At 62.2% G+C, this 22030-nt stretch overlaps 1 protein-coding gene across 1 annotated transcript in view; it reads right to left on the reverse strand.

Moving 5' to 3' along the window:
• MICALL2 (MICAL like 2) overlaps positions 1 to 15312 on the reverse strand; it is a 19008-nt gene extending 3696 nt beyond the window's left edge. Inside the window, exons 1-9 of the mRNA XM_019637406.1 lie at positions 15022 to 15312; positions 7696 to 7744; positions 6835 to 6976; positions 5779 to 5966; positions 4916 to 5040; positions 3865 to 4653; positions 2161 to 2429; positions 1726 to 1816; positions 523 to 678 (exon numbers count right to left, since the gene is read on the reverse strand). Coding sequence (XP_019492951.1) covers positions 523 to 678; positions 1726 to 1816; positions 2161 to 2429; positions 3865 to 4653; positions 4916 to 5040; positions 5779 to 5966; positions 6835 to 6976; positions 7696 to 7744; positions 15022 to 15164 — 1952 coding nt within the window. The 5' untranslated portion in view covers positions 15165 to 15312. The remainder of the gene's footprint in view (positions 1 to 522; positions 679 to 1725; positions 1817 to 2160; positions 2430 to 3864; positions 4654 to 4915; positions 5041 to 5778; positions 5967 to 6834; positions 6977 to 7695; positions 7745 to 15021) is intronic.
• Positions 15313 to 22030: the final 6718 nt, after the last annotated feature.

Here is a 22030-nt window from a genome sequence, read left to right on the forward strand (position 1 = left end):
GGGGACGGGGAGGCAGCTGCCCGCAGGCAGGGGACAAAGCCAGTGTCAGGCCAGCAGGCCCAGCGCCTTCCCCTCAACTGCTTCCCTGAGCCGGAGACCCACAGGGCACCGCGGGCCTCCCCGTGCCCACGTGCTGCCTGACTGGCCACATCTACCCGGTGAGGGCGGAATCCTCCGCCCCATGGGCTGGTGACCCGCTCAAGGTCACACAGGAAGTGGGTGGGAGCTAAACGTGGATACAGGGGCCACTGAGTGCTGGGAACAGACGTGCTCCACTGCATGTGCACAGTACAGGCGCACCCGTGCACACCCCTGCACACCCGTGCACACGGCCCTGCCCGCCCAGGACAGCCAGCTCCTCCGGCGGACCAGGGCTCCTGCCCTCCCTCCCGTCAGGAGGGTGGCACCACAGGGCCCAGGCCCTGCACAACTGCCCCAGGAGATGACACCTAGACCATGCTTCCTGGCTTGAGGGGCCAGGTGAGCGTCAGGCCCCGGGGTTCCCACCCAACATTACCTGCGAGGCTGGGTCGGGGACCAGGTGTCCTGTCAGGCTGCACAGGAGTCAGGGTGATGCGGATGCCACTGTCGGAGCTCCCAGGGGTCTTCAGGGGCACACGACCCGCCCTCAGCTCCCCAGGGCCCTGCGGCTCCTGCGGCTCCTTCAGCTCCAGGTCTCTGGATGGAAGGCAGGTCAGCTGAGGGAGGGCCAGGCAGCGCGTGCAGCCACGGACGAGGACCGCCTGCTGTGCGCTGGGGCTCCCGCACCTGCCCGCCTGTGACCCTCCTAGAGCACAGCTGTGTGTTTACACGGCACCCCTTCAGCAGGGGTGAGCACGTGCGCACGGCTGGTGCACACACCCACCCAGGCCAGGACCCCCGCTGCCCACCATGCATGGCCTGCCACCGCGCACAGGTGGCCACTCTACACAGCTGGCTCTGGAGCCCCGTGCCCAGTGACCAGGGCGCGCCGCCCGGCCTGCGGCACCTCCAAGGGGGGCTGCAGTGGCACTCTGTCCTTTCTCGTCCTGATGAGCTGCCTGTGGGAGCCGCCCTCCCCCACTGCCAAACTGGCATGCCGGTCAGGCCCACCGAATGCGTTCCTGTCCCTCGGCCACCAAGTCTGGTTCACATGAGTGAGGGTCCCAGGGCCCTGATGGACCATCCGCAGCCGCCCACCCTCCTGACTTCCCCGTTACACAATGGGAATGTGGCTGTGTCACTCAGGCCCCTGTAAACTGTCCCCTCTCACTTAGGCTGCTGTGAGCTGTCCTGTCACTCAGGCCCCTGTAAACTGTCCCCTCTCACTTAGGCTGGTGTGAGCTGTCCTGTCACTCAGGTCCATATGAACTGTCACCGGTCAATCATGCTGGTATGAACCATCCCCTGTCACTCAGGCTGGTGTGAGCAGTCCCCTGTCAGGCCCGTGTGAACTGTCACCTGTCAATCATGCTGGTATGAGCCCTCCCATCCCTCAGGCCGCGGGAACTGGCTTCTGCTACTTCAGCTACAATGCACAGGCGACAAGCACACCCTGCTTGCAGGGTGTCACTCAGTTGATGTGTGTGTGTGCCGCCTTTCACCCGCAAGCATTTGTGGAGCACCTGCTGCGTGCTAGGCCCTGTGCAGCCCGAGGACACGGGCTCCTGCTCAGGCTCCCCTAACAGACACAGGCTCTGGTCCAGGAGTGTGAGCCCCAACACAGCCCCTCCGCCCGCCCCTCACCTCTCAGCAGGGCTGTTCTTCACGGGCTTCAGGCGGCTCCTCCATCCTGCCGGCCCATCCTTCTGGCCGTCCTGGGGGCTGGCACTAGGGCCTGGGCAGGGCCAGGGAGAAGGGTCATATTGGGGGTGAGCCTGATAGGGAAGCCTGGACCTCACCTGTCCCGTCTTCCTACAGCTGCCCCCCTCAGCTGCCCCACAGCCAGCCGAGGTCACAGGAAGGAGCACTGGTGGGAGTCGGGCAGAGGACTTCCAGCCTGGCCGCCCGTGCTGTGTGTGCCTGGGGGAATCACACCCCGTCTCCGGACCTCAACTTCCTCTGCTGCCAAACAGGCAAGGGCATGTCCGGTTAGCCCCGTGGACGCTGACTGTCCATGCCTCTGTGGGTCGCCGCCTACACCCCATGCCCCTCACTCGTCCACATAAGGGGAGCTCCTACCCTTTGCCAGTGGGGCCTCCAGCTTCTGCCTGGAGCCAGCACCTGTCCTGCCGGCCCCTGGGGACACCTCCGAGCCCTTCATGCCTGCCTGGGGCGATGCGGAGGCCCTCGAGGTGGTGCCCACACTCAGGGGGGCCTGTGGCTCTGTCCGTGCAGGGGGGCTCAGGGCCTGGGGAGACGTCGACTGTGACAGCTTGGCAGATGGACTTGCTTGTAGCCCTTCTATTCTGGGATGGCAGTTTGGAGCAGGGGTGGTGGCTGGGGAGGGCCTGTGGGTGTGAGAGCGGGCGTCAGGCACGGGTGGACCCAGGAGCCCTCCCACCATGACCCCCAGGCAGAAGCCCCTTTGGTGGCTGGTTCCCAATGCCCAGTGTCCTGTGGGAAGGTAGACAGCCCCTCTGAGGGACTAGGGACAGGCCACGGGCATACACTTCTGGCACTGGCATATGTTGGCTTTACCCTTCTGTTTAACTCTGGTGTTGGAGGAGATTAAAATGCCCCCAAAACACATCATGCATGTGTTGTGTGGCTGAGGGCTGCTGCCCAGACCCTCCCTCCTCCGCCCACCTGCTTAGAGCCATGGTCTGGCCTGGGCCTGCCTAGGTCACTGTCCTGACTCTGTGGCCACCCTGGGAGCCCCTGGGCACCTCCGCTCACCCAGTGCGGGCTGGGCAGCTCTGAGCTGGGAATGCCGCCCCCCAGATAGAGGCAGCACGAGGCAGTGGGCACCACATTTTCAGCCAGCCTGCTGTGGAATCTCCTTACTCGCTAGGCGACTGGAGTGAGGTGAAGGGGGTCCCCTAAAATTCATGTCCACCTGGCAGCTCAGAGTGTGACCTTATTTGGAAATAGGCTTTGTAGGTGTAACCAAGTTAGGATGAGGTCGTCCTGGACTAGGGCAGGCCTAAATCCAATGAGAAGTGTCCTTATAAGAGACAGAAAAGCAGACACATAGACATACAGAGGGGAGACGGCCACGTGATGAGAGGCAGAGACGGGGGATGTGGCCACAAGCCCAGGGACGCCCGGGGCCACCAGAAGCTGGAAGAGGCAGCGAGGACCCTCCCCTAGAGCCTTAAGAAGGAGTGTGGCCCTGCCGACGCCTGGATCTCAGACTTCTGGCCCCAGAACTGAGAAGGGATGAATGTCTGTTGGTTTCGCCCCCCGTCAGTCGCTGGCACTTTGTCCTGGCAGCCCCAGGACACTAACATGGAGACCCTCCATCCCGTCACAGCGTCTGCTCACCGTCCAGTGTGCAGAGGCTCTGGGTGGGCACTGGGGCGTGGGCAGGGGCGGCTCAGAGCTCCGCTCGGGGCAGGCAAGCTGACACTTGGACCACCCCCAGCCTCTGCTGCCTCATCTGTTAAACAGGTGTCGTCAGTAGGACTGAGCGTATGCCTCGGGGGGCCTCGGGGGGCAGTGTCACTCTACCTGAGTCCCCCACCCAGAGCGTGCAGACAGTAGCTTTACACTGATAACCGTGTCCCCCTCCTGCTGACCACCAGGCACTTCAGCTCCCGTCTCATTCGCCCCATTTTCCAGATGAGGAAACTGAAGCTGGGGCATGAAGTCCCCCCGTCACACAGCCAGATGGGGCGGAGCTCGGGACCCTTCCCAGACACCCCCAATCCCTCAGGCCTCCTGGGGCCCCAGTGGCTGCTGGGCAGGTGAGGGCCACACCCCCAGTCCCTCCTTCCCACCCACCTGCCAGGAGCCTGGTCGCAGGCTTCCACAAGCACTGGAAGGGCCTTCCGGAGGCAGCTCAGGGCTTGCTCCCTGCTGCCAACCCCAGAAGGCGCCTGTGCTGGCGCTGAGGCCCTGCCAGCGACCGCAGTGGTGGGGGCGGCTGCGGGCGTCTGGAAGAACCTCTCCCGGGCCTGCTGTGTCCTAGAGGCCGATGGGGTCCAGGCCGGTGTGTCTGCTGGGCCTGAAGATGCTGGGCTCAAGCTGGCCTTGGTCTGGGGAGCTGACAGTTGGGGGGTTGCCTGGCCTTGTGGTATGGCCGGGCAAGGGTCTGGGGCACTCCGGGTCACAGCAGGATGGGGGCTGACTGCTGCCGTGTCCTGTGCCAGCGATGACCACCCTGTTGGGTAGTTGTTGGCCACACGCGTGCTGGCTTTGCTACCAAGGGAACCTACTGCGAGCCTGGGCCCAGCTGGGCTCCTCATAGGGACATGGAGGGAGGTGGTGGCCAGAGGGTCAGCTGCAGCAGCGATGAAGCCTTTGGCAGTTGAATTGCCCACCATGGGCTCCCAGGCGGCGGTCCTGGCCTCTGGCCAAGCATCTCTCCGCCCAAACGCTTCCTGGGCTTTCTGTGGGGTGCTGGGAGGCTTGGAGTCCATGGGGACGGCCCCTGCCTGTCTGGGGGCCAGGCCTAGCAGCCTGGGGCTTGCAGAGGCAGGTGTGGGGTGGTGGCTGGAACAGACGAAGACGCCGGGCTTGGCCGTGGCCTGGTAGGCGCCTGAGTGCAGCGTGTTGGAGCACTGCTTACACCTGGGGACAGAGGAAGCCGGGGCAGCTGTGGGCGTGTGCTCATTTCCTCACTCATGCTTTCCTGGGAGCATGCACTCAGGTATTCCTGCGTCCACTCCTGTGGTCATTCATTCATTCAACAAACACCGCTTCTCACGGTTCTTAACCATTTTGAGTCACAGATTCCACCCAGGACCTTACTAGGGGTGCAGACACCACAGAAAGCGCTTGTACCTGTCAGCTCACGTGCACGCACACACACACACACATGCACAGGCCCTACCTGAAGCAGCTCCGATGGTAGAGCTTCCCGTCAACCAGGTGTCGCTGCACGAGGTGCACGTGCCGGCCGCAGACCCCACAGGTGCTGCTGATGGAGGCGGGGGAGCTGCCCACTGAGGCCTGGCCCTTGGGAGGGGGTGCCAGCTGATGTTCCTGAGCTCTCACCGCAGGCCCTGCCCACCCTCCTAAAGCTGCCCCATGAGTGTCAAGAAGACCCTATTCTACAGATGGGAAAACTGAGGCCACAGAGGACCAGCCAGGGCTCATGGCCGGCTACTGGATGCCAAGTTCAGGGTCTCTGGCCTGGCCCAAGGAGATGAGTCTGGGGGACTGACTGTGGGGCCGGAGGTGGGGGGTCAGGTCCCCACCCCAAGATACAGAAATCCAATCCAACTCCCAACATCCCGGAGCCTGGTGTGACAGCCCGGGGACAGCAGGGGGCACCCAAGCACAAGTCTCCACCTCTGAAAAGTGGGGACACCCTAGCTCACTGAGCAGGGCGGGCCGAGCAGTAGACACACCCAGATTTCTCTTCCAGCCCCACTGGACACAGAGCAGCCAGAGGCGAGAAACCCACTCAGAGCCCAGAAAGATCTGGATTCAGGGTTCGAGCTCCGCTTGGTCTGTGGGACCTCTGGGCCTCAGTTTACCCGTCTGTACAGTGGGGATCAGATCCCAACCACACAGGACTGACGGAGCTCGGAGCCAGCCTGGCGGGCTCCTGATAAACGTGCCTGACCCAATGGGACTCCTGCCCCCTCCGGGCACCATGGTGGGGGTTACACTCAGGCCCTCCCTTCGGCCGCTCTGTGGGAGCCAGTAGAAAACCCAAGAACCAGAGGGAGGGTGGGGCTGGGCGCTTACAGCCGTCAGCGGGGGGCCCTTTGTGCCTCCATCCTTCCGCAGGACAATGGGGTTTGTGCTCACTGGAGACAGCGGGTGCCCCCGGGCTGGGGTGGGCGAGGGCCTGGCTGGCTGGGGTGCAGCCTTCTTCCCGGACAGCTCCTCTTCGGGGTCCGACGAGGGCCTCTTCACACCAGCCATGCCCCCAACTGGCAGGAGACACACAGGGTCAGAGGGCCCAGCCCAGCCCTGCACCCTGGCTCTGAGAGTATCTGGGCCAACCCTGCCTGGGTCTCCTGGAGGTGCACGTGCCCACAGGGGCCTACAGTCGGGGGAGGGGTGGGGGCAGCTCCTGCTGGCTTGGGGTTCTGCAGGGAGGGGCAGCCCCAGTCAGATTCCCAGCTGGAGCCTGGCCTCACCCACTGCCTCCCCTCCGTTCTTCCCTCCCTCGGAAACCCAGATCTGGGGTCAGAGAAAGGGGACTTTTCTATTTCTCCACAAAGTAGGAACATAAAGGCAGGGCTGGCCCGGAGCCCAGAGCGATTCCGGGGATTTCTAAGGCCTGGATGAGGAATGTGGGGGGAGGGCGGGAAGTACAAAGCAGCTGGAAGAGCCTCCCTCCCCTGCCCATGGAGCCTGGAGGCCTCCCTGCCAGGGCCAGCCTTGTTTCCACAGGGCAGAATGTCAGGACCAGACTGGGGAGGGGGGCTATCTGGAGAGGGCCTGGGAGCCCCCATGGGGTCTGCCAAGCTACTGGAGGCAGGACCCCTGGGCGCAGAGCCCCAGGGATGCAGGCAGGGCAACCGAGGCCTAGAGACGGGCGGGAGAGGCGGGAGAGGCGGGAGCTGCATGCCTCTGTTGAGTGGACAGGCGGGGGTGGGACGGCTGAGGCTGCTCCCGCAGGGGGCAGGGGCGTGTGGGGCGACCAGCTGCCAGCGCCTTGCTCCTCACTCGCAGCAGGATGAGGGGCTCTGGCCCCCTGGGAGCAGCACAGGCCTGCCTGCCAGGAGAGCTGGGTGCCGGCTGCTGGGGGTAGAGGTGGCCCCTGCCCATGGCTGCGTGCGAGTCCGAACTCACTGGGGGAGCGTCCGTGGAAGTAGTTGTAGTACTGTGACACGTAGGTTAGCACGCTCAGCCGGTCTGGCACCTTCAGAGCCACCATGTCCTCTGCATCCAGCAGGGCCGGGATACCCAGCTGCTCCTCTGCCACTTGGAAGGCCTGGAGTAGGGGACGGTCAGCAGGGAGCAGGCTGGGAGACGCCTCCTCTTCCTGGCCAGACCACCAGCTCCCCCCAGAGCGGGGATGAAGGGAGGTGAGGGCCAGAGGCAGGAGCCCAGAAAGGTCTGGATTCAAGGTTCGAGCTCGGCTCAGCCTGCGTGACCACCCTCGGCACCAGTGTACCCGTCTGCACGGTGGGGGTCAGAGCCTGACCACGCGGGACTGAAGGAGCTCAGAGCTGGTCCCGGTGAGTCTCGCCCTCGGTCTCCCCTGGCAGGAGCACGGTGCACACGACAGGCCAGGAGGCTCTGCTTCTGTGCCCATTGGACACAGATCTTATTTTGCTACAAGGACACTGAGGCTGGCTGGCATGGGGAGGGGTCTCGCAGCTCGTACCTCAGGGCAGCCTGACAGCATGGTCAGAGCCGTGTGTGTAGGGCCCTGGCGGCCGGGGCTGAGCAGGTGGGGCCTGGGCAGTGGTCCCTGGAACAGCCGGCAGCTGGCCCGTCCCAGGACCCATCCAGGGCCACCTCTGGCGCCTGCTCTGCCTTGGGCAGGAAGGATGGTCCCACCACTCCCCACCCCTTCCCTCGCCGCCGAGGAAAAGGGGACCTGGTGGGCCTGGCTGCAGATCAGAGGCTACTTTGGGGAGCTGGGGTCACCGCCAGGGAGTCCCGCCTCCACGACTCCCGTGGACGCAGGGCAGAAACAGAACTCACCAGTTTGTTGTTTTCATAAATGTTTTCCTTCCTGAGAGCACTGAAGTTTCTGGAAGATAAAACACAAGTGTCCAAAGAAGGGAGGGCCGGAAGGGCCTCAGAAGTCACCCTAACTAAATGGGGAAACTGATGTGGGTGTGTCGGGGGCCGTGTGAAGTGGTGAGGTCACAGCGGCTAGGTCACAGCGGCCTTGAGGAGCCCAGTACCTGCTCTGGGCTCAGCGATGCTGCAGTGTCCCCGGTGACCTGGGCGCTGAGGGCCTCACAGCCGCAGCCCAGCCCTGACCACTGCTCCTGTCCCAACCAGGGCACAGCGCAGAGAGGGCTGCCTCCAAACCCCTGCGAAACTCGTGGGCCAGGTGAGACCACGGGGTGGACATGGCAGGCTTTCAGGACGGGGACAGCAATGTGCAGTGACGGACGGAGCTTGGACACCTCCCACCATTCACTTCATTTCCCCGGCACCTCCCACGATATCTGCTCACCCAGCGCTCACACCCATACACGCTGTCAATGTCCGCCTCTCACGGATGAGGAAACGGAGGCACAGAGAGGCTCTGTGAATTGCCCAAGTCACAAGCAGAAAGACCAAAGCCAGGCCAGGGACCCCACGTCCAGGCGTTTGAAGTTCAACCATTTGGGGGGTGGCATTAAGCGCCCACCAGGTACCCAGCCTCCTCCCAAGGGGGCAAACCCTCACCCTCGTGGCTGAGAATATTAGAGCACCCGCCCAGCCCCACACTTGACCACAGGTGTCCCAGGCCTGGCCCAGACAGCAGGACTTCCTGGAGAGGCCAAGAGCACAATCGTTCTCAAAGAAGGAGCCCCATCAGTTCTTCGCTGCCCGGGACCCTGTGCACATGCCCAGCACGGGCACCGGAGCCCCTCACACACCCAGGAGGATGTTCCTAGCAGGGTGCACAGCTGGACCCCACCCGGACGCTCAGCCTGACTCAGGGGGATGGTTCCGGGAAGGCTGGTTAAACACTGTCTGTCTGTCTGTCTCTCCACGTTGCTATCTTTGGTGCCTGATGGCAGCCTTGCCATTTCAGTGTGACCTAAATTGTTCTGGAAGCCGCACAGCACAGGAGAGCTCAGGCTGAGTGATGTCCCCACTCCTCCCGGCCATGCTGTCTTCTCTGGGGCCCCAGTGTCCCCATGTGAGAGGTCACGGCAGCTTCTGGTGATAAATTTAAGGACCCTGGCTGAAGACTGGCAGGTCTCAAACGGAGGGGGAGATCCTGTGGCTACCTGGCCTGGGAGCCCATCACAACCCTGGGCAGCCTGTTACACAGACGAGGAAACTGAGGCTGGGGCAGCAGCGAGCCCACAGCCATGCAGTGGGGAGTGCTTTGCCCACCTGCCTCCTGGAGGCCCTGCCGTCCATCAACCTGCCCGGCTCTTCCGGAAACCACCCCATTTCCGCTTAGACCACCTCCCAGGTAACGCGTTCCAGATGCTACGACCACCCCACGAGCACAGAGGGTGCTTTTGTGCACAAGACAAAATGGTGGACAGATCTGTCTCTGGGTGGACGAATGACCGGAAGCAGCAGGAAGGGTGGGCGATGCCTGTGTCAGCGCAGCTCGCATACCCACTGTGCACGGAGTTTACCCCACCAATGTCCATGGGCTCGTGGAGTGCAGGTCTCCGTCCATCACCCCAGGCGCTCAGCCATGCTGGCCCCATCCTCAGTGTCTGGGGCTCGGAAGCCCCCTCCCCCTCTCCCCTTCCCCCATCCCTTTGAAAACTCAATCTCTTCTCCAGACCTGCCCTGGGTCACTGACCGATGCCGTGTCCTCAGTGAGATGCCCGGTGGCGGGAGGGCAAGATAACAAGTTCTGTTTTGTCTCCAAACAAATGGGAGAAGGTGGCCCTCTGCATGGGCCTCAGTCTGGCTTCGGGGCAGCCAGCTGCCCCATGGGGCCCTCTCTTCCTGCAGACCCAGCGTGAGCCTCAGGGCTCCTGGTAGGTCAGGCACCCACACAGCCAGCCAGCCCTGCTGAGCAGGTCAGAGCTGCAGAATTGCCTTTCCACTCGAGTTCAAGGACCACAGCCTCTCAGGACCAGGTCCACACTGGATTGGACCACCCTGGCCAGTCCCTCTGGGACCAGGCTCCCCCAAGTCTCCCCAAGTGGACACTTCCCTGCCTTTGGATGGTCGAGGCCCAAGCACACATCCCTTGATGCCGGCAGGGAGTCTGAGGCCAGTGCTGGTGGAAACCACCAGAGTCAAAGCGACTCGGAGACCCTGCCTGGCCCTCAGGAAGTCCACCCTGACAAGCTTTCTGCCAGGATGGGCTGGATTGTGCCCCCAAAAAGATATGTTGGGGTCCTCTCCCCCGAAACCTTGGAATGCAACCTTATTTGGAAACAGCATCTTTACAGAGAGAATCAACTTCAAATGAGGCCGCTGCGGTGGGCCGTAATCCAAAACGCCTGTCCTTATAAGAATGGAAGACTGGGCAGAGATGCAGAGGGCAGAAAATGTGAGGACACGGGGAAGACAGCCGTCCACACGCCCAGGACAGAGGCCTCAGGGAGGACAGGCTGCCGACACCCGACCTCGGGCATCTGTATGCTCTGCTGTGCTTAAGCGCCCCGTTTGCAGTGCTTGTTCGGCAGGCCTAGCAGACAGACACCCAGCTCTGGCTGGCCCTCGGGGAGGCAGCTGGCTTGCACTTAAGGCCTTCCTGGACCACAGGGCATCACTGTCCCCCTCACTCAGCTGTGAGCGGCTGGCACTCGGTGAGGCGGCCCGAGCCTAAGAACCTGCCACCAGGTGGGCTGGGGCCCGGGCACCCTCCCAAGTTAGGTCATTTTTTTAGTCGAGTTCCAGAAATTTATAATCAGGTGTGTTCTGTACACCGAGGTACCTGCCACAGGGCCAGGCACACAGTTGGCACTCCATAAAGACTTATGGAGTGAGCAGACTCTCGTGGCATTCGTTTATCGTTTCAGCGCCGGCCGAATGAATAGCCTCAGGTCTACACGTCGTCATCCTTGGGTGATTACACGGCTGGGACTGTCTGCCGAGGGCCAACATGCACCCAGCCCCGGCCCTCTCTGCCTGGTGCGACCACAACTGACCAAGACTGTTGACCTCAGACTATCAAGCACCAGAGGCTCTGGGGAATGTGTGCACCCTTCCAAATTCCCAGAGAGCTGACCTTAGGCTGTTTATTTCCTGGAACAAAATGCGGCCCGGGGCGGGGAAGTGGCGCTGGGGCGGGGAGTGGGACAGACAGACGGAAAGCGCTTGGGCCTTCTCCAGGTACCTCCAGCACATCTGGAGTCAGTCCTGCGGGAAAGGGAGCAGAGAGAGAGTAGGGACAGACAGGGCTGACAGACAGGGAAAGAGCCGGAGACAGGCACGAACAGAAAAAGATGGAGAGAAGCAGACTCCACAAGGCGGAGGTGGAAAGATGGGGTTCAGGAGAGAGGCCCACGGCAGGCATGCTGGGACAGACATCAGGAGAGGTGACAGCGCTGGGGAGGAGGGGGCCGAGAGGGCCAGGTCCCAGGAACCCACCTCCTTGCACCTGGTGGACAAATGAGGCTCCTCACCAACTGCCAGGCTGCAGGGCTCCCCGGCCTGAAGCTGACCCTGCTCGCCACCTCAGCCCAGGGCAGGGCTCAGCCAGGAGGGTCCAGCCCTGGGGCTTCTGCAGTGGTCTGGGGTGGCGGTCCCCGGGGCCCTGGGCTGCCCCCAAGGAGGGGGCTGGCAGCCCCTCCCACGTCTATCCTGGAGCTTCTGCCTGGAAGGCAGCAAGCCCCCCCCTGGGAAACAGAAGGCCCCGGTCCCCAGGCAGCTTCCTGCTGACCTCATGCGGGAGTGGGGTCAGACCGGCCCAGGAAGGGAAGCTCTGCTGCCTCTGAGCTTCTGGGTGGGGGCCTCCGGGAGCGAGTCTCTCCTGACCCCCAACAGCAGGCGCGTCTAGAAGACGGTGAGGGGGGCGCCCCGTGCTTCTGGCTGGCCCTGACACCCTCCAGGGGATCCGCTCAGCCCCACCATGGGGCTGGGGGTGCAGAGGCCCAGCGGGCTCACAGCCCCACTTCCTGATACCCCACTCAGGCCATCCAGCCTCCACGGCCCCTCCTTCCTTAACGGGCCCTGGAACCCTGTGCTGCTGCTGGGAAGGGCTCCCTGCCCGGCCACTGGCTGGGCACCTGCCCCTCCTCCCGCTCCTAGAAACTGGGGGAAGGCCCTCCAGCCCAGACAGACTGTTTGTTCTGGGTGGTTCCTGCACTCACCTGGCCTCACTGGGAAACAGACCCTAAGGGCAGAGCCACCAGCAGGCACTGTGGCAGGCACCCTGACGCCCACATGCAGAAGTCCCACAGCTGTGGGGCAGGCACAGGCAGGCTGCTTCCCAGCTGGACAGTGCTGGGGAGCCCTGTCTCCCAACAACAGGGATTCACGCACACCTCCCAGGGTCCCTGTGGGGCCACCACAGCAGGTCACACTGCCTCCTGGAGCAGGGCCGCCTATGAACTCCTGGGCTGAGGCAGAACTAGGAGTCGGCGTCAGGCAGCTCAAGGCCCCACCGGGCTGGCTCAGCGCCCAGCGGCTCTCCCACAGCTGCTCTCCCTCTGAGGAGGGCCAAGAGGAAACGGGCTCCCGTGCAGCAGGAAGGACTGATATGAGACAAAGGGAAGGACTTCCTGGTGGCAACACTAGGAGACATGGAGACAGGATCTCCACTTTCCTGCTGCCCGAGGGTCTTCACAGGATGGGCAGTGTGGGGGTGTCTCACCCCAAGAGATTGGCCACCCTGCATTGCCCTTCACCACGGGGGGCCGGCGGGGCAGCTCAGGGTTTAAAGATGAGACTCCCTCCTCCTAGCCACCAGCTTGCCCAAAGGCACTGCAGGGACCAGAGCGGGGGGAGGTGTTTAAGACACAGACACAATAACATCAAAGGACTGGGGCGCAGGGACACGTGTTTGCTCACACGCAAGTGCAAACACACCCCACTCACACACATGTATTCCTTCAGCCAGGTCTATGGAGCCCCTGCTGCACCTCGCCACGTCTCGAAACCTGTGCCAGTGTCCTGAGCTGGCCGTAACAAATGACCACAAACTGGGCAGCTTCAAACAACAGATATTTATTCTCCACAGTGCTGGAGTCAGACATCTGACAGTGTCGCGGGGCCCGCCCCTTCTGGAGGCTCTGGACAGATCCTGTTCCGTGTCCCTCCCAGCTTCTGGTGGCTTCAGGCCTTCCTTAGCTTTATGGCCACATCACTCCAAACTCTGCCTCTGTGGTCACATGGCCACCCCCTCCTCCCTTCTGCACTCGCACCAGCACAGCCCTTACTTTACAACAACTGCCGAACTCCTACCATACCTACTGAGCCCCAAATGTGAGCCCTTATCTATAGACCTCCGACTACACTACACGCTGCTTCCGAGGACCTATCATGTGCCAGACATGGCCAGGCACAGGGGACACAGCTGTGAGCAGAGCAGATAGACACTCCCACCCACTGGAGCTGAAAGTCCAGTGGGCAGATGGGCAGCAGTCAAGTCAGCAGCACGATAAGGCGACGCCCGCGTGTGACGGGGCGGGTAGGGGCCCCCTCTTCCTCCTAGTCCTGGCCCTCACTACTCTGCAGAGTTGCCTTGAGCTTTTATGCATTCATTTGTTCACTGTCTGTCTCTGTGGCTCAAATGTCACTTCCTAAGGCAGGGGCCAAAGCCATGTTGTAAAGTACGCAGTACAGAGTACACAGCCAGCACCCAATGATGGTTAAATGAACACCTATAGATGCCTGTTTGTGCCAGCACGTGTACACACTCACGTGTGCGTGCGTGCCTGTGGTCACTCACAGGTGGTGCATGCTGAGATAGGTGTGCGTGCGCACACACACACACATACGCGCGCGGCCTCTAACCCAGCACAACTGGAGCAGATGGAAGATCCCGGGGCTCGGAAAGGCCCCAAATCTCCAGTGACATCCGTGCAGTCATCCTGAGGCTGCTGAGCTGGCAGGCCACTGTCTTTCCCTCCAATCACAGCTTCTCATGCTGGCCTCATCCAGGCCGTCCCCAGGCAGCCCCAGGCAGGACTCTGCATGCAGCCGGCGGGGCTCAGCCTGCCCACCTCTGTTCCTGGTCCCTCTCCCAGTCTTCACATCCTCAGCCCAAGCTGTCATGGCTCAGCTTCGGGTGTTCAATGTGGAAGCACACTCTGCCCCGTCTTCTGCCTCCCAAGGTGACCAGGCACCTCCCGGGGCAGGGAGCAGAGGTTGCTGCCCAAATGCCACATGGGGACTCCCCAGGAGGCCCCACAAACGCATGTCACAACCTCAGGCGGAAAGAGGAATTACAAACAGGCCCCTTTTTCAAAACGAACTTCTTGTTGTGAGCGGCGCTTGGGGACGGTCCCTGGGGATTGAGGGTACATCCCGGCGCAGGGGACGAGCCCCAGCTGCCAGCCCTGACTCTGCCTGACGTGCTCTGGGACCCGAACAAGGGCGTTGCCTCTCTGGGCCTCAGTTTCCCCATCTATGGAGCAAGAGGTCTGAGGGTAGCATCTAGAAGGTGCGGCCTCTGGCCTCTCCCTGCAGACACACTCCACCCACCCCTGGCTCCAGCCTGGACTTCTCAGGAGAACGAACGCCCTCAAGCATGCTTTCTGCAGCAGGCGCCTGAGCTGCAGGTGGCCTTCCCAGGGCGCCCTCCAAGCCTCTGTCCACCCAGCCCAGGCGCCCTCCTGTGCAGCTTTGCCCCTCCCGAGTGCACAGGAGGCGAGGCGGGGACCGGGGCCTCCCCACACAGAGCCGTCTCAGCAAGCCGGGTCAGTGGGTCCAGGGTGGGAACGAGATCCCCAAACACGGCAGGACCCCACCGCCACCTCATCGCCTATCACCGTTCACCCTAAGGTGAGGAGGCTTCAAGGGCCTGGGGGTCTCGGGCCTCCTGCTCAGTGTCCCTGAGCTGCAGCCTTAAAGGTGCCTGGACAGGCTGGAGGGGGGCAGTGCCACGCTCGAAGCCCTGAGTGACCCCTCCCCCTGAGCTGCTCGGCAGGTCCCGGGACAGTGGGGCTGACAGAGGGCCCGGCAGGACAGCTCTGCTGGCTTCTTCCTCGGGAGACAGCGGGAGGGGCGGCTGTGGCCGGGCCCAGGACGTGGGCCTGAGTCACCGCCTGACTAAGCCAGCGGGGGCGCCGGACGTCGTGGCTGCAGCCCAGCTCCACTTGGTGGACAGGCAAACTGAGACCATGAGGGGCAGCATCGGGGCCACGGCGGGCTGCGCCCCCCTTCTGGGCTGTGGTCCGCTAGTTCCTGCCTCAGTTTCCCCATGGGAGTCGGGGCACTCACATGAGGTCGGGCCGGTGGCGGTGCAGGATGGCGCAGAAGGCCAGGCCGTCGCGGAACGACGTGGTCATGTTGGTGATGCTCACGTCCCGGTAGCCCTCGCACTGCTGCCGGCACCACAGCTGCAGCGCCTTGAGGGCGGCCATGCGGACGGCGGGCCGCCCGGGAGGCAGAGACCGGGTAGAACCTTCCGGGAACCGAGGCTCGGCCGCCCCAGAAGACCAGGAGCCGGATCCCCGAGCCGGGAAGACGAGGACCCGCGACCGCCTTGCCCGCAGGAGCGCAGCCGGCGGGAGTGAGGCGGGAGGCCACCCGCACGCCCCCGCCGCACCACGGCCCCGCCCCTCCAGATCACGGTCCCGCCAGAGCCCCGCCCACCCGCCAGGGCGCCTGCACGCCGCCTCGCTGCCCTCGCAGCTGCCAGCCGGGGGAAGGGGAGGCACCCGCCCTGGGGTCCCGGCCCCCAGTGCTCCCGGGAGGCCTCGGGGTTGTTTCTTTTCAAGCCCCACCACCACCACCACCACCCTCATGAGTGGGGGTGCCAGGCAAAGCGAGGCTCACTCCTCATTTACAGAAGAGGCGACTGAGGCTGAGGCAGGGGCGTGGCGCCCGGGGTGGCCCAGGAGGAGGATGCACACCAAGGGGTCTGTCCCCGCAGGCTGCTCCTGGAGCATGAGAGGCATGCTAGGGGGCAGAGCGGGGGAATGATGATCCGTTGTTTCCCACTGTCCCTCTCTGAGCTTCTGTGACACAACTAAGGAAAAACACCTCTTGCAGGGCCCTCAATTATCAGAACGGCTCCCCTACACATTCTCAGGTGGAACCCTGTGTGTGGCCACGTGATGGACAGCCCTAAACGCCATGAATGTGAGAGCCCACCCACCCTTCCGCCCAGCCTTAGGGCTTGTCCGGACAAGGCCTGCAGGCAGGAAGGTGTTTTCCTGACAGTGGCTTCTCTGTGCCCACTTGAAGAAGCAGACACTGAGGTCATCCAGCCCAAAGCCAGCACTTGGCACTCCCGCTCCTTCCTGCAGCTGGGCCCTGAGGCGCGGACATCACATAGTGTGAGTGAGGTCTGTGTGCACACGGCCAGCTCCCTGTTGCAGGGGGTCTGCAAGCAGGTGCTCGACAGGGAGCCTCTGTGACCTGGGATTGCTGCTGGCCATGGCTGCTGCCCTGAGTTGCTGGGTGTTCCCAGCAAGAGTCCAAAGAGTGATGTTGTGCCAGTCAGGCCAGGCTGGTGTCTGGTCCCCGAGCAGGAATCAACCAGGAACCAACCGGGTTTTCTTGACCCTCAGGGCAGCAGTTAGGAGAACTGGAAAAGCCGGTGAGGAAGGGAGAGGCCAAGAAAGGGGGCAGGGCACAGGGCGTGGGACCCGTCTCCCTCAGAAGAGACAGTGGGGAGGCAGCTGGAGCTCTGGTTTTTAGAAGATTAAGTTGTATTCTTGCCCCCACCGATCACCACTTGGCCTCTTCTGGGGACAGTGACTTGGGAGGCAGCATTTGTGGTTGTGTCCCCACCAGCACCTCACACACAGCACTTCCTTCTATTGACAGCTCGTCTCCAGGACCCACACACCAGGACACCCCCAGTCCATCCACTTCTCCCCATTGCCACCCCTGCCATCCAGGCCACCCTCATCTCGCCCCTGACCACTGTGCCAGTCTCCCTAAGCTTCCTCCTGCCCTCCAGCAACCATAGTTCACCCCTCCCCATAGCTGAGGGTTCTAGAACACCAATCGGACAAGCCCTTTCCTGCTTGGCCTCCACAGCACCCTGAATAAAGTCCGGGCCTTATCACGCCTTCTAGCCTTTATCACCCTGCTGCCCTGGCCTCACCCTCCCACCGCCCTGCCCCACGGTCCCTGCACTCAGCCACTCCTCCTCCTCCTGGAGCCCACACCAGACCCACCCACAGCCGACAGACATGGCCACTGATGGCGACTCCATCTGGCCAGTTACTCGGGTCAAAAGCCAGGCGTGCTCCTTGCCTCTTGTCCTCTCATTGAAACTGACCACGGCCACCACCACCCCCATGGCCGCCTCCCCAGCCCCCTCTGGTGAGAGCCTGGATTTGTCCAGGAGCCTTCTAACCTGCTCTGCTTCTGCCTTGCCACCCAGGCTATTGTCAACACCGAATCTTTAACAGTGGGCGCCAGAGCGTGCCGCCCTGCCCAAAGCCCTCCTGAGACCCCCGCCTCGTGGTGAAAACACAGTCCTTATAATGCACCCTCCGGCCCTGTCCCTAGCCCGTGCCTCGCACCTCCCCTATGACTGCCCCTCGGACATCCTCGTGTCCCTGCCTCAGGGCCTTTGTGCTCTGTCTGGGCCAAATTTTCCTGCCTCCCTTGCTGGTAGGTGGGGCCGTGTGGCTGAGTTCTGGCCAGTGGAGGTGACGTGTGCACCTCCAGACTCCACTTCCCTGGTCCTCTGGCTGGGTGAAAAGGACGTACTAGATGACGGGGCCACAGATGGAGGAGCCTGGACACTGCAAGGTCAGGCGGGGGCCACCACTGACCAGGAACAGCTGTGCTGGCCCCTGGATGAGTGAGAAATAAATGTGAGCTGCGTTCAGTTGCTGGACACGCGATCTGTTTGTTACAGCAGCTAGCTAGCATCCTTCCCTGACTGACACGTGGACACAAGCAGATGCTGTGCTGCACCTGTGACAGCTCCAAGGCGACACACGGTGCCGCTCGATGGTGAAAGACGGGCTTCTGTCTTGGCTGGTAGGCCAGAGATGGCTTTCCCAAAGGGGGACATGAGAACTAAGGCCTAAAGGATACGTGGGTGTGTCAGAGGGTGTGGAAGCACTCCCCAGGCGGAGGGACTGGTGGGAGGAAGGAAGAAGCCCAAGGAAGTCTGACAGAAGAAGTGGAAGGAGGGAGCGGGGCCCAGCCAGCCTCGCTCCAACCTCTCCTTGCACTTTTCAGGCCCGTTTTCTCATTAAACTTACAGCCACCCTTTAAAAGTGGGTTCACCCTACCTATTCTGCAGCTCAAGAAACAGGTCCTGAGAAGAGAGGGGCCGACCTGATCAGCCAGGCAGAGCCTGGGCTGAGGGGCCTGGCCCCAACGCAGGTGAAGGCCGGAGGAGCCGCGGTCAGCCCAGGCCGGCGTCCTGCACAAATGCCGCCCCTTCTGGTCAGGACTTCCAGGCCACACAGTCTCTTTTCCCCACCTCCTGCTGCCAGCATGAGGCCTGACCCTCAGTGCCGTGGAGGGGCAGTGCTGGGGCCCCGGCAGGGGCAGGCCCAGAGGATCATGAATTTTTATTCAAAGCCAGCTCCAGCTTGTGCATCAGCTCAGCTCCTGGAGGAGGGCTTGAGGGGCTTCTGTGCCACTAGGAGGGGCTGCGGTGATGGGAACTGGGCCCCACGCCTTGGAGTGTAGACCTTCAGCTGGTAGATTCAACTCCAAGTAACTGATTTGACCAAGGTCAAGGGACGGAGCTAGAACAGATCAGGGTTGCCTGTCCAAACACACCGGCAGTGCTTGGAGCCTTCGAGGCAGAGAAGAGAAACCAGGAGAGGGGGTGGGGGATGGAGAGAAGAAGAAGAGGTGTGTGTCTGAGCCTTCACGCCAAGGGAGTGGCCACAAGGTACCTCGGTTCCCAAACCAGCCTGCCTGTGGAACCCCTGCTGCAGGGTTGTGTCACTGAGAGTTCCACAGGACAAAAGTGGGCCTCGCGCAAACGGCAGGGCTCAGAGCCAGACAGCGGCCCAAGTGGGGATCCTTGCTCAGACGCTGGCTTGGCCCGTAACCCACATTGGTCACTCACTTTCCCGAGCCTTCTCCTCCTCTTCGTGGGAAGACAGCCTCTCCGTCCGTCCAGGGCACGTTCTGGGAGGGTGGCACCAGGGCCAACCTGTGGAAGGAAATGTGGCTCCCTGCCCGGCCCACAGTGATCGTGGCTGCAGGAGACAGACCCTCGGGGGAGGCGGGCAGAGCCCCCACAGTGAACACCAGCCCCCTAGCACCTGCCCAGGAGGGACCATGGAGGGGTCCTTCACAACAGGACGTCCAAGGGATGTCCCTCCTCCCCCGATTCCCAAGGCTGTGCCCCAGGCAGGAGAGGGGGCTGGAGGCTGTGACACCCCACTTGAAGGGGCCACCATTAATTAATTAGGCCCCATGAATAATGCATGCTGCCTCGGGTGTATTAATAGCGTACGCATACGGCGGGCTACGGGTAGCGTACATCCTCGTCGGAGCACCTCACAAATAATTCAGACCCTGGTCCTCCGCAGGCTGGGGAGAAGCGGCCAGGGCTTCCGCGGGGCTCGCGGCGGCTTCCAACAGCCCAGCTTTACATTTCATTATAAATGGCTTTGCTGGGCATGTCTGCAACTTTTACATTTCCATCCACTTTATTATTAATGGCTTTCCTGAACTGTAGCAGCCCAACGTCGCACACAATGCGTTATAAATATTTGATCCACATCTATAGTCTGCCATTTATCATTTATAACGGGTTACAAAAACATTATAAAACATTTACCGCCCATTTATAGATCATTTTTGGCTACCGCAACGATGTGTTATAAATACATTATTAATCCTCTTCACACCATTATAGGAACCCCGTGTAATGGGGCCCAGCCCTCTCGCTCCTGATGCAGAGTGTGCAAGGCTGGCAGGGGTGGCCGGGGGCAGGGCCAGGGGCATGGGAGCCCTGCCCTGCCTGTGATCGCTATGTATCCTTGGCCAGATACAGCACCTCTCTGTTCATACAGGTCAGCGACCGCCGCCCTTTGCTGAGTACTTCCTGTGTGTCAGGCGCTGCTCACAGCCCTGAGCCCGTCACTATGTTCATGTCCGTTTTACAGACGTGGAAAGGGGAGGGATTTGCCCAAAGCCATAGCCATGGAGAGCTGGCATCAGAGCCTGGGATGTCTGTCTGTTCCTCTAGTGTTACCTATCCTGGGTTGGGGTGAGAGGTCAGACAAGGCTACCCCTGGCCTTAAGGGGGGCAGGACTGACAACTCAGGAAGTGGAACTCAAAGGATCAGAGTGCTTGAGGTGGGGTCCCTGGGTGGGGAGCCCTGGGGCGAGGGGCCCACACTCTGGCCTCTGACCTGGCAGCCCTCAGCTCCTGCGGCTACGTGCTTCGCCATCCCAAAGGCTCTTCAAGCTGGAACTCTGGCCTGTGGGCTCCTGGGCTGCTGTCTGTAATGAGGGGTTTGGGACCCAGCAGCCCCTCCACAGCACCCAGCTCTAACTTCAGTGTCCTTAGGAGGCCCCCAGGAGACTGAGGACAGCAGTCACAGCCCTGGTATGCAGATCAGGTGGTGGTCAGTGGCTGCTTCCTTCATCAGAGTGGTCAGTGGGACCTTGAGCTCTGCAGCCGGAAGTCCTGCCCTAACCCAGCCAGCTCCTCTCCCTGCATGTGGCTGTGTGACTTTGGGGACCAAACCTTGCTGGGGGGTGGCTCCCCCAACCATTTTCTTGGTGTCTGCTCTCACTACCTGGAGCAGCTGGAACACCACCATTTGCTGGACAAGTGTCCACTGAGCCCTACTGTGTGGCAGGCCACCCTTTGCTCCCCACGGAGCCCTAAGTGCCCTCCAGGCTGGACTTAATACCAGGAGGGCACAGGTGGGAAACCAGGGCAGTAGGCACACCACTCACACGTGATGTGCCCCCAACTGTAGGTTGAAAAGCTGAGAACCCTCACCTAGAAAACTCCTATTCATCCTTCAAGACCCACTCGGCAGTCCCTCTTCTTTGAGCAGCCCTTCCCGGCTCCCCCAGGCATGGCCTTGTGGGGTCCAATCTCAGGTCCCCTGGTGGCCCAGCCTGGGCCTGGCACTGGGATCAGGGTCTGGACTGGAGAGGGCTCTGGGGTGAGAAAAGGACTTCTGGCTCTGTCTGCCAGCCCGCCTCAGAGTGTCCCCGACAGGTCACTTCCCCCAGGAGGGAAGGGGTGGCAGGCCCTGGGGGAGGACTCAAGCCACACCCTCCTCTGCCAAGACACCTGAAATGACCCCACCTGTGCCTGTCCTGTCCTAACTGGGTCAGAGCTAGAAGTTGCTCTGAGGAGAAGCACTCAGGAGAGCACGGCACTGAGGGTGACGGGCAGGGAGCTCCTGGGCCAGGACCCCTGCGCAGCTCCACCCTGTGTGACCTTGGGCAACTGCTGCCCTCCTCTGTGAAATGGGGCCATCAGCCTGTCCTCCCAGGGTGGACATGAGGGTACTGGCCCTGGGGAGCCCTCAGGGGGACGGACCCAGGGACCCAGGGTCCCAGGCTGCCTCGCTGCTCAGCCTTCTGCCCGGCCGGCTGCTGTGTGAAGGTCAGGGCACCCCTTCCCAGAACTGAAAATGAAACCAGGAGTTTGTTAGGAGACTGGGAGGGAGCAGGTGAGCTGTCACCACGGCAACAACTCACCTGGCCCCACCCCTCCCCACCTGGGGAAGGAAGACCTGTGAATGGTTGCCCATTTGCCCTGCCTGGACCAGCTGACATCCTCCCCTGGGCCTCCACTCTCCCCCTCCTGGACGCCCATGAAGCCCTGGAGCTGTGGGGCCCACTGGCCTGTGACTGGCAGCACGCCACTGGAACTCACTGACCCCAGAACAGGTGAACAGGGACCCAACTTCAGGGTTCCTGTGGAGTGTCTCCTTCCCTTGGCTGCGACCTGGGCCCAACGGCTCAGGTGAGGGGCTCTGAGGGCTGAGAGGGAGGTCAGGGGCTTGGGTCACGGCCAGGCTGTGGCCACTGGTCATCTACCCCTCTCAGTCCATCCTGGGGCCAGCACTGTGACTCTGAGCTGCACACCTTTGCCTCAGCCTCCCCCCGTGCCCCGGTCCAGGTCCCATTTCTCTGTCCAGGGTGGGTTCAGGGGCCGTCCTCCGGGGGCCTGGTGTGTGCACGCCCGCCTGCTCCCTCAATGCTCAGCAGATGTGCACCCACCACCTGCCCACCCAGCAGGTGTTTCACGAGCTACTCAGCTCAGATAACCTCCATTTTCTTGTCTGGTGGGTGAGTACAGCACCTCTTAAGAAGGAAA

This window comes from Hipposideros armiger, unplaced genomic scaffold (genome assembly GCF_001890085.2).
Source record: "Hipposideros armiger isolate ML-2016 unplaced genomic scaffold, ASM189008v1 scaffold_33, whole genome shotgun sequence".
Classification (NCBI taxonomy): Eukaryota; Metazoa; Chordata; class Mammalia; order Chiroptera; family Hipposideridae; genus Hipposideros; species Hipposideros armiger.